Raw genomic sequence first — 12,482 nt, forward strand, 5'->3', positions numbered from 1 at the left:
TCTCATCAAAGCCCCATACAATTGTAGCAAGGCATTATGAGATGGAGAGTAATGTATCTAAGTTTTCTGATTATACCAAATTAGATGGAAAGGTAAGCTGTGGTGAGGACACAGAGAGGCTACAAAGAGATACAGATAGATTAGGAAAGTGGGCAACAGGATGGCAAATGGCATGTACAATAGGGAAATGTGAAGCTATTCATTTTGGCTGTAAGAATAAAAAGCAGAATATTTTTAAAAGCTACAAAACTTGTAAGTGTTTCGAAACAGGCTTAATAGTGTGAATGCTGAGATTGTTTCCATTGGTCAAAAACCTAAAAGGCAGAGGCACGATCTCAGGATAAGGGACCAAATCATTTAGAACTGAGAGGAGAAGAAATTTCTTCCCTCAAAGGGTTCTGAATTTGTGGAATTCTCTATCCCAGATAGTTGTGGATGCTTCATCAATGAATACATTTAAAGCTAGGATAAACAGATTTTTGGTCTCTTGGAAATTAAGGGATTTGGTAGTGGCAAGAAAATGGAGTTGAAACCCCAAGATTGGCCATGATCATGCCAAATGGCCAACAGTACTCAATGGGCCATGTGGTTTCCTCTTGACCCATTTTGTATGTTCTAATGACTCAAGTCCTGGGTTTGTTCAATTCAACAACCATCAAAAAGGGTTTTGGGCTCCATCACTGGTGACTCAGTTTCCTGACTCCACATTTTCTTGTATTAGCTACTTTTTTTTAATATTCCAACAGTCTCTGCAAAATAAAATAAAAATCAGAAAATGCTGAAAATCTTCAACTGGTTTGGCATTGCATGTGGACGGAGAAACAAAGTTTCTCATGTTGATGACCTTTCACGATGATAAGAGCCATCTGTCTACAGGAAGTCCTCATTTACTCAAGGGCAAGACTGTGATATGGGAAGATGGCAGCCTTGGTACTTTCTGCTGATAGTCATTAGGACTCTTTCATTTCCCATGCAGCTCTAACAATCAGCTGTGAAACTGTTCCCTGTTAATTGAAACGGTGCTGACATAGCAGTAGTCTTGCAGAATACTGCCAAAATTGCCTCATGGTGTGAAAGTCACTCAGCATACTTGATTGGCATCCCATCTAGAGGCCCAGGGTTTGCTAGCACTGGACCCAGCCTACTCCTGGAAAGAGAGACCAGAGGTGGGAGCACATCAGCAAACCAGTCTGATGCCTTTTTTTTAAAGAATTGGTTCTACCCGCCTCCACACCTGCCTCAAAAGACCTGGGAAAATTTAACCCTTAGTCTTCTGTGAGTTCTGGGTTTAATTTGGGACAAGCAGAGGAAAAGGGAGGGGGGATGTGGAGTTGAAAACAATGTGGAAGCAACCCTAAATGCATTTTCCCTAGCAGGCCCGGAAAGAATGATGAGTAAATTTACAATGGACTTTAGACACATAGATACTGAGATATAGACAGGAATTTTCCTGTCCCACCCACCATGGGAGTTGTGGTGGGTGTGGCGGGGGGGCAGACTATGCAAAGGTCCATTGACCTCAGGTGGGATTTTCTGATTTTGGGGCAAGCATGGCCAGAAAATCCTGCCCGCTAAATTTCCTGCAAAGCAAAGCCCACTACGTTATGTGACTTATTCAGCTGTAGTTAGGAAGATTACACTTTAATATTTAACAAGCTTTTAACAAAGCATTAATAGGTTTGTTAGTAGTATTTGAAGAATGGGTGACAAGGATCTGTAAGGATTTAGTGTAAAATAGTTCTTGAAGAATGGGTGGCAAGGATCTGTAAGAATTTAGTGTAAAATTATTTTGAACAGTTTCAGTCTCACACACATATGAATCTGCAACACAAAACAGTCCATTGTTTACTGCTAAATTGAAAGCTTCACAATGATCACAAGACAACTTATGTAAGAATGGGAAAATGTCACAATGGTTTTGTTTGCAGTTCTCTCCCAACATTGGATTTAAGATGGTGTGGTTACAACATTTACCAGGCAGTGAGGAGCATGATAGTGGCAGGGGTGATGGGGAAAAGCCCAACCAGGTCATGGATGCCCTTACAAATTTAACAAAAGGGACTTCATCATAATTTTTTTTCATTCTTTCCCCAGCTGCTTCCAAATTTACAAGGGGGTAAAATCAGAGGCAGAACCTTGGGGAGACCCTTTGGTAATTGGATCATGGGACTGAAGATTGAGATTGAGTCTCCGTTAAATTTAAATCAAGTGTTGTGTGGGCAGCTGACTTAAATGCATTGAAGAAGTGTCATTCATTGCTAAGATAAGACAATGGCGTGCTTCGCTATCCATTGCGCAAAAAATGGCAACCAAATTGTACACAGCAGTTAGGGACAGATTCTTCAGCGTTCCCCCAAACTCTCAATGAAACTTTTAGCTTTCCCACCCAGCACTTTGATTATGGCATCTTCTCTCCTCACCCCCTCTCTCCCTTGCTCAATTGTGGCTCTCTCCAAGCCTTTAAATAAGTGTCAGCTTACTCTATTCCCTTCCCCCACTGACCTGGGCTCTCTCTCTTTCTCCACTGGCCCGACCAAGTGCCCTCTGTTGCTTCCTTGCAGCCACAGACTGGTGTGCTCTCCCCTCTCCCCCCCACCTCACTCCTTCTCAAATGCCAGAAATTAGACCTTTCAGACCACGACTGCAGCCTCATGTTGCTGGCATTCCCTCCTATTAACTGGACAATCCGTTCAATGTGACAACCACTGCGTGGAAAACTGAGCCAAAAAATATTAATGACTCATTGTTATCAAGTTTGTCAGAACCACTGCAGCCCTGGCCTTACTGGGGCATTGAGTTGTTCTCGGTCTCCTTGGCTTTCCTGGCAAATGTTGCTAAGCTTAATTCTAATCTAACCTGACCCGAGAGCACTGACAACCGTGCACAGAAAGGAGAGTGGTCCATTTGCCTGCACTAAAATTCCTCATCTTGATGAAGAACCAAGTTTATAAAGCAAACTGATTCAGTTTAATGAACAATTCACTAAGACAAATCCACTTACTTTACTTACTGCGGTAAAATACATAGGACGGGTTACTGCAAAGCCTCCACTTTCACAAACAATGATGTTCAGTATTCAGATAAGAGGATATACATTTAAGCTTCTCAAAAACCACTTGTTCGATTAAACAATGTTGACAAAAATTAATGTTTGAAAAGCAAAAAAAATTTGCTTTTAAGATATGTTGTTTGAGCTTTTCCCTCCTGCCTGTCTTCTGATGGGTGAGGGGTATGGGTCATGTCACAAAGCACTGCAAGTGGTGGGGATGATGTCGTGGAATTACCTGAGGTGATTTAAACATTACAACCTTCAATTAGCAAAATACCTACAAAAAAGTTTAATGACATCCTGATGTTCAGCCACAGTGATGTCATCAAGCAGGGCAGGCTGCCAATTACAATTACATTCAAGAATTTTCACAAACAGCAAGCCAGGAAATTAATAACACTGATTATCCTTCACTTTTTAATATAATTTACAGAGGGCAAAATAAAGATTGGGGCATACACAAGGGATTAAAGTAGATGCTGAAATATAAGTAAACTTTAAAAAAAGTTACTTAAAAATATGGAATTTTATCATCACAATGGAGAAATTGACATTCCATATTTATACAATTAGTTTCACATAGCCAAGGGTGTTGTTCAGCCAGTTAAAACTTCTTTCAACTAGCTGTGACTTTTTCAAAGGTTTTACAGAAAGACTAAAGAATAATTTATAAAAGTGGAAGTTCTCACCAGTTCAATGATATCTAATTGATTGGAGTCTCCAGGGCTTCAACAGCATCCCTGATGGAGAAGCACTGGATCAGATAGTAAATTCTGGATTTCCACATGTAATTGCACACATACAGACCTCAGAATTTGCTATAGTTTCAGAGGAGTAACATTGGCCGATGCCACAGTTTTATCACCATTTCTACTGTAGAATCCAGGCCAATAGGTCTCCTAACAAAAATATATTTATGATATGACATTGCACCAACTATATTGAAAACTAGCCAGAATATGAGAATTAAACCTGTTATTATCAGCTTTTGATGAAAGCAATGCAATGGTTGGTTCTCAGGAGCAATATCAGACAGATAAAGCAGCTGAGCTAATACATCTGAACTACATTCATAGAAACATAGAAGATAGGAGCAGGAGGAGGCCATTTGGCCCTTCAAGCCTGCTCCTCCATTCATTACAATCATGGCTGATCATCCAACTCAACAACCTAACCCTGTTTTCTCCCGATGAAGTTTGATTCCATTCGCCCCAAGTGCTATATCCAGCCACCTCTTGAATACATTCAATGTTTTGGCATCAGATACTTCCTGTGGTAATGAACTCTACAGACTCACCACTCTTTGGGTGAAGAAATATATTCTTACCTCCCTCCTAAATGGTCTACCCTGAATCCTCAGATTGTGATCTCTTTGGTGAAAAGCGAGGGCAAAGAAATGAGTGAACAGGACTGAATTATTTAACTAGCAATGACATCAGCAGCTATGCAAGCAAATAGGAAGTTGGTTAAGGAGAAGTATATGGAGACTCGGAGGGTTTCCTAGGAATACAGAAGGCAAAAGTACGATTAATGATTGGAACGGGTAATAATCAATGAAATCACAGTTAGGAAAGTACATTGAAAGAGCAATAATAACTAAATAAATAATAAAAACTGAAACAAAAATCCTGGAGGTGCAGCAAAAGTCATCGGCATTCCAAAAGACAAAAGGCAGGTTAACATTTCAAATACAGCATCCATTCTTAGAACTGCATGGAACAGAATTTTGTGGATCTCCTGAGTAGCCATCAACCTTTAGCTTATAGTTAAGTGTGCACCCAAGTTCCTACTTTTCTTGGCATAAGGATCTGAAAAAGTAACAAACATAAATATGGAGTTCCTGTTCCAGAATTCTATGTCAATGTTAAACTGCCTTCCTGAAACCAATACATTGTTCTGACAGATACTACCTCACTGAGGTGCTCCAAACTTTACCTGGGCTACTAGCCTCTTCTCTTTCAGCTTCATTTTCACTTTTTCCACAAGTCTCATAGCCAAGATCCTGCAGGTCCACTTGCACCTGTTTACTGTCCTGCTCCACCGATGATTCAGCTGGGGAGTAGACAAACACTATTGTAAAATAATAATCCTTTTCGTTATAGTCACAGAATATGAGTCAAAACACCTAAGTCGCAGTACAATTTAAATATTGCTGTAGGCTTCTGTATTGATGTGGTAAATGGCAACTCTAATGCTATGTACCCTGGAGTGATAGGGTGTAGGTTTGTGCCGTTCTTTGGACAGTGATTTATTAGCTATGTTTTTTGGATCAGTTAATCAGATATATATAGAATCTCATCAAGGAGATTTCAAATCGTGCCAAAATACTGCAGAGAGGGAAATCTGTTTATAGGAAATATGCAAGGAAATTATAGATCAGTTAGTTTTACCTTGATTTTGCAGTAACTTAGAGTCTATAATATAGGATGGAATTATTTTATTTATTATGACTATTGAGGGACAATCAGCATGGATTTATAAAAGGAAGGCTGTACTTAACTGACCTGATTGATTTTTTTGAGAAATACTATGGATGTATTTATGGATTTTCAAAAACATTTGATAAAATGTCACTTAAGAAATATTTTATTATGAGTGAGACATTAATAATAGGAATGTAGTCAAAAGATAGAGAGATGGCCAAGGACAGTAAACAATAAGTAGGCGTAAATGGACATTTGGCACTATGAATAATGTTGGTAGCTTGGTTTGAAATCTCCCTGATAAGTTTCTGTGTATGTCTGATTAACTGATCCAAAAATCATAGCTAACAAATCACTGTCTGAAGAATGAACAAACCTAATTTAGAATCCATAATACAGGACTTTGCAGTAATTGCAATAATTTTGTAATAATTTCCTTGCATATTTCCCATAAACAGATTGCATTGTTTCCCACTCTGCAGTTTTTTTTTGGGCACAACTGCTGTTTCCAAAGATTTCCTTATTTTGAAAAATAAGGTTAATGCCTCCACTCACCTACCCAACCACCATATTTTACTGGGTGAGCACCTGGTTAAGCATAGAACATAGAACATAGAACATAGAACATTACAGCGCAGAACAGGCCCTTCGGCCCACGATGTTGCGCCGACCAGTTACAAAAACAATGACCCACTAGCCTATACCAATCCCTTTTCGTCCATAAACCTATCCAGAGATCTCTTAAACGCCCCCAAACTAGACGCATTTACAACTGCAGCAGGCTGAAACATCTGTATCCTGGAATGTTAAGCTGCCAATCCTGTCCTTCCCTTAGCCAAGTTTCTATAATAGCAACAACATCATAGTTCCTTGCACTAATCCAAGTTCTAAGTTCATCTGCCTTACCTGTTACACTTCTCGCATTGAAACAAATGCACTTCAGTCCACCAGACCCTCTTTGATTAGCAACCCCACCCTGCCTGCTGTTTCTCTGAGTCTTACTGGCCCTACTCTCTGGTTCCCCTTCTCTTTTGCTTTAGTTGCCACCCCCCCTTGCCAAGATAGTTTAAATCCTTCCATGTGACACTAGCAAACCTCCTGGCCAGAATATTTATGCCCTTCCAGTTTTTGTACAGGTCCCATCTACCCTGGAAGGGAACCCAATGGTCCAGATATCTGAAACCCTCCCTCCTACACCACCTGTTTAACCATGTGTTGAGCTGCGCTGTCTTCCTATTCCTAGCCTCACTGGGAGTAATCCCGAGATTACAACCCTAGAGACCTTGCTTTTTAACTTTCTGCCTAAGTCCCTAAACTGCTGCAGCAGCGTCTCATCACTCTTCCTACTTATGTTGCTAGCACCAAGATGTATCCACAACCCCTGGCTGTTCACTCTCTCCCTTTAGAATGCTTTCTGTCCATTCAGAGACATCCTGGACCCTGGAGGGCGGTGAATATCTGGAACGCACTGCCCAAGGCGATAGAGAGAGCAGGTACGTTTGTGGCATTTAAGAGGAAATTGGATAAATATATGAATAGGATGGGAATAGGGGGATATGGACACTAAGTGCATATGGTTTTAGTTTAGGCAGACATCATGATTGGCCCTGTGGGAGCTGAAGGGCCTGTTCCTGTCCTCTACTGTTCTTTGTTCTTTGGGGACTAGCATGGTCAATACGCAGGGTTAAGGGGAATAGGGCCTGGGTGGGTTCATTGTTGGTGCAGGCTCGATGGGCCAAATGGACTCATTTTGCACTATTAGGATTCTAATAAAATATCTCAGGCAGCTCAGCGCAGGAAATGTCTCGGATTCCATGTCCAAACCAATGGGCTGGGATTTGAACCCACAGATGTCTGACTCAGGAGCTGCATAGTAATCTACATTTCTACTGAGATGAAATCACAATTTATGATTTTGGTGAAATGTGGCAATGTGAACAGGAAAATACATTGACTCCAAAATTCCTAGACAAGGGAGGGCAGCATGGGCAGCAAGTGGGTAGAATCTAGGCTATGATCTATATCTGCCAATCATTTAGAAGTGATCCCATATCATATCCACAAATGAACTAGTGTTTTATGTAATATACGATGTACAATACATCACACCAAATATTTTTCTCATCTATGTCTTTAACAAAAAATTGGTGTCAGGGAATCACAACCTTTAGCACTGCCAGAGGTTTGAGAGGGAGGGGAAGGTGTTGTTTTAAAATCCATTGGTCAGTTTTATCTATGGAATCAACTGCAGGGTATTGCTGCGAGCAAAAGGAGGAGGAAACTGACCCAATTTAAAATTATTTTTGCCTTCCTGATAAAGGCCACGGGCCCACCAATTTAGTGGCAGATGTGACAGCAAACTTCTTACCTACTCTCTGCTTATGAAGAACAAAGCAGTTGCACTGCAAATGCTGCGAGTGCGAGCCCAGAATATTTAAATAGGCCTGACTGTCTGATAATGTCCCCCACACTGACCAAGTTATCAGTGGGTGAGCCAATTTTACACCGAGCCCCAGGAAATTACTCATCCCCCAGCCCAATGTCTTTGGAGCAATTACATTATATAGAGACTGAAAACATTTCTTTAAGCTGAAAGATAAATACACAACTCCTTCAAAAAGGACAGTGGCAGATAACCAAAGCAATTCATTGTTACAAGACTTTTTAGGGGTCTTTCTTCCTGCAAAAAGGCAGACTAAACAGGATACATACTGAGCAAGTCTCTGTATTGTTGCAACTGGTTGTCCTGGGCCTTGACAGTGGCCTCGGTCACAACAAGTTTCTCCTGTAACTCCTTGTTTTGCTGTCTATATTCAGCTAGTTCAGTCTGAAGCTGATTGGACTGGTGTCCTAGTCTGGATTGCTGTCTCAGGCTACCATTCACATGTTGCCATGGGCTGACACCTTGCACGGTAACCTGAAAAACATAACACAACAAAAGAGAATAATTAAAGGGTGACATCTGAGTGGTAGTTATTTAAAAGACTTTATCGTGATCTTCTGCATGGTAAGGTACCTCTAGTATGAGAAGCTACAAGCACACATTGCAAGGACAGACTGACACTCCCACTGCCCCCCTCCCACCCCCACCAATTTTCTTTAGTCCCCTCCTGGGGATTATTTGTTCCATTGTAAACTGGTCACAATCCAATAACTAACCTTGGTAGACATTCTGCAAGTCCAAGTGTGTTTAACCTGGAGATCTTTGGAGCCAAGTTTGATCTTACCTTCAACTAACATCAATACACACCAGGTCTCAAGCAAATCACTGGATAGTGATTAGGGATTGGAAGAGCAGTTGTGTTTTTTTCCCCCTGTCAACCAAGCATAAAGCTTAGAAATCATCAGTAGCACCATCAACTAACTTCACCCCCCAAACCCAATACTGAACTTCTCCCAATCCTCGGTCTCGCTATTTTTTGTAGCAACTTTATGTGACTCTTCTTTGAATCTAATATTATACTTAATATACTTTGCAAACTATAGTTACGCCGCTTTTCTTGTGTTTTTGCACCAGAAAGGACTTTATAACAGTTGCAATGCATACATTCATTCCTTAAATATTAGCCATTGCCTACCCACCATCAAGCCTTTTAATGAAATTTCCCAATCTATCTTAGTCAACTCACGTCTCATACCTTTGTGGTTTCCTTTGTTTAGATTTAGATATATGTAATGTGACTTTATACAGGAAGTATTTTATTTCTGCAAAAGAGAGCAACTATACAAGTCACAAATGAAAATTTACCTTTTTTGGGTATTCTGTTCTCTTTGCCTGTTTCTCTAATATACCTACCTACCCGGTAGGATTTCCTACCTGCCTCACTTTGTGATGAGCAGGACAGAATTGCTATGATGTCCATAGCAACAATACCTTGTACTTACATAGTATTTAATGTAATCAAATGTCCCAAGGCACTTCAAAGAAGCATTACAAAGCAAAATATGACACAGAGCCACATAGGGAGATATTATGGCAGTTGGGCAAACTTGGGCAAAGAGATAGTATTTATGGAATGTATTAAAGGATGAAAACAAGGCAGAGAGGTGAAGAAGTGTAGAGAAAATATTCCAAAACTTAGCACCTAGGCATTTGAAGGCAAAGCTCCAAATGGTGGAACAATTAAAATCAAGGATGCTCAAGAGGCCAGAATTATAGGAAAGTGGTGGAGTTGGAGGAGATTACAGAGATAGGAAAAGGCAAGGTGATGGAGCGATTTGAAAATAAGGGTGAGAATTTCCAAATTAGATCACTTGAACAGGAGCCAATATAGATTAATGAGTACAGGAATGATGGGGTAAAGGGATTTGATGCAAATGAAGATGCTGACAGAAATTGAGGGGTAGAATGTGGGAGGCTGGCTAGGAAAATGTTAGAACGGTCAAATCCAGAGGGAACAAAGGCATGGTAACAGTTTCTGTGGCAGATGTGATGAAGCACGGATGGAATTGGGAAGTGTTATGGAGGTTGCAATGGGTGGTTTTAGTGATGGTGCAGATACGTAGTTGGAAGTTCACCTTGGAGTCAAATATGACATTGTCTTTGTGAACATTCTAGTTGAGCCTTAAACAGTTGCCAGAAAGAAAAATGACTTGATGGCTATGGAATGGAGTTTGTAGCAAAGGCTGTGGCTTTTTTGTTCCTAATATTTAATTGGAGAAAATTTCTGCTCATCGGTACTGAAAGGCAATCTGATAATTAAGCAACAATGGAAGAGCTGAGAGGGTGTGGTGAGATAGATCTGGATGTTGGCAGTAGAAACTTGTATTTTTCAGAGGATGCCACTGAGGTGCAAGATGGAGATGAGAAATAGGAAATGCCACAGTAATGTATGTGGGAGCAAAAACATAACTTATTGCAGTAATTTTCTGGCTATCATTTATCACTGACATCCTTTCATATGTGTATGATGATGTACACACAGCAAGTCCATTGATAAGGGGATAGCCTCATATAATGCACTTTATCTGATGGTTGAAGAGACTAATCCATGAGAAACAGATCTGCCACAAGTGCTGCATCTGAAATGGTTATCAGGTGTCATTGTAATTTATTGTTTTTGGTATTGTTGACCGTTTCCACACTGCTGTAGCTACTGATTGTGATGGTGGCAAAGCAGACCAATAAGTGATGTTGTCATTTTTTTCTATCCTCAGCTGATGCCTCCCAGCTGTGAGCCTTCAAATCAGACTTGCATCCTTGATATGGAGCTTTTGGGCATGTGACTGGCCATCTGGCTCCAGCTAGAAAGTCCTTGGGTATGTGTCTGTTGTCCATCCTGTGAACAGGCTCAGCGAAATCATCTCTGCTTGACTTCCAGCAGAACGTTATTTAGAATAATCAAGGATGGAGATGTGACACCCTGTCCCATAATCATAGTTTTCCTGTTGCTTATAGTCATGGTGAACAAATTATATTTGTGGGAGGGACAATCCGTGAGTCTTTGTAGCAGAGTTTCTGTGTTGAGTGACTAGCATATCCTCACTCGTACAGATTGAGATGTGATCTGGTTTTCTTTTCACTTTCAGTCTGGACAGACTGTAGAGTTTGCTATCTGACCTAATGTGCAGGTAAACTCCTTTCAGACCTGCAGGAAAGCCAAAGGTCAGGAGCATGGAATAGAAAACATTAAACAAAGTGGGGACTAGGATAAAGTCCTGTTTCACTCCATTGTCCATCCTGAAGCTGTTGGAATTGGTGCCAGCAAACTGTACAATACAATGTGTGTGGTCATGAAACACTGTAGAATGCTTTAATGAGATCTACAAGGTAAGGTAAAGTGGCATAATCTGTTCTTTAAACTGCTCTTGTAGCTAGCTGGCATATGGAGATGGTCATGTCTATTGTAGTACTGTTGGCACAAAAATCACACTGTACTTCTGGATAAACTCAGTTTAAGCATGACTCCAATGGAGGGGAGAGGCTGTACTTGACCTGGTACTGGCGAATGAACCAGGGCAGGTGATGGATCTCTCGGTAGGAGAGCATCTTGGGAATGGTGACCATAATTCTATCTCCTTCACAATTGCATTGGAACGAGATAGGATCAGGCAGGCTAGGAAGGTGTTTGTCTGGAGTAAGGGGAGATACGAAGAAGTCAGGAAGTTACTTGGACAAATAAACTGGAAGGAGGCGTTCTTAGGGAAAAGTGCCGAAGGAAGGTGGCGGATATTCAAGGAATGTTTGTCTGGAGCTATGCATGACAACGTTCCGATGAGGCAAGGGGGTTTTGGTAGGTCGCGGGAACCGTGGTGCACGAAGGCTGTGTTGAACCTAGTCAGGAGGAAAGGGAAGGTGTACAAAAGGTTCAGGGAACTAGGAGAGGTTAAGGATCTTGAGGAGTATAAGGACTGTAGAAAGGAGCTTAAAAGGGAAATTAGGAGAGCCAGAAGGGGTCATGAGAAGACCTTGGCGGGTAAGATTAAGGAGAATCCCAAGGCCTTCTATAAATATGTGAAAGGTAAAAGGATGAGAAGAGAAGGGATAGGACCTATAAAAGGTGAAGGGGGAAAGGTCTGTGTGGAACCAGAAGAAATGGCAGAGGTGCTTAATGAGTACTTTGCCTCAGTATTCACGGTGGAAGCTGATCTGGGAGATTTTGCTACGGATTTGCAGCAGATGGAAAAGATTGAGTTTGTGGATATTAAGGTGGAGGATGTGTTAGAACTTTTGAATTCTATCAAGATAGCTAAGTCGCCGGGACCAGATGGGATGTACCCCAGGATACTGTGGGAGGCGAGGGAAGTGATTGCAGAGCCCCCGGCGATGATCTTTGCGTCGTCAATGGAGACGGGAGAGGTTCCGGAAGATTGGAGGATTGCGGATGTAGTCCCTATTTTCAAGAAAGGGAACAGAGATAGCCCGGGAAATTACCGACCGGTGAGTCTGACCTCAGTGGTTGGTAAGCTGATGGAGAGGCTTCTGAGGGACAAGATTTACGAGCATTTGGAGAGGTTTGACATGATCAGGAATAGTCAGCATGGATTTGTCAAGGGCAGGTCGTGCCTTA

At 41.3% G+C, this 12,482-nt stretch overlaps 1 protein-coding gene across 13 annotated transcripts in view; it reads right to left on the reverse strand.

The window, feature by feature from the left end:
• The window catches only part of pde4dip (phosphodiesterase 4D interacting protein), a 445,155-nt gene that overhangs the window by 91,614 nt on the left and 341,059 nt on the right, over positions 1-12,482 (reverse strand). For all 13 annotated transcript variants that reach the window (XM_080195665.1, XM_080195662.1, XM_080195664.1 and 10 more), the window contains 2 exons: positions 8,185-8,389; positions 4,985-5,101 (listed from right to left, as the gene is read on the reverse strand). In XM_080195665.1, coding sequence (XP_080051791.1) covers positions 4,985-5,101; positions 8,185-8,389 — 322 coding nt within the window. The remainder of the gene's footprint in view (positions 1-4,984; positions 5,102-8,184; positions 8,390-12,482) is intronic.

The sequence above is a fragment of the Carcharhinus amblyrhynchos genome, chromosome 9 (assembly GCF_965287045.1).
Source record: "Carcharhinus amblyrhynchos chromosome 9, sCarAmb.v2.hapA, whole genome shotgun sequence".
Taxonomy (NCBI): Eukaryota; Metazoa; Chordata; class Chondrichthyes; order Carcharhiniformes; family Carcharhinidae; genus Carcharhinus; species Carcharhinus amblyrhynchos.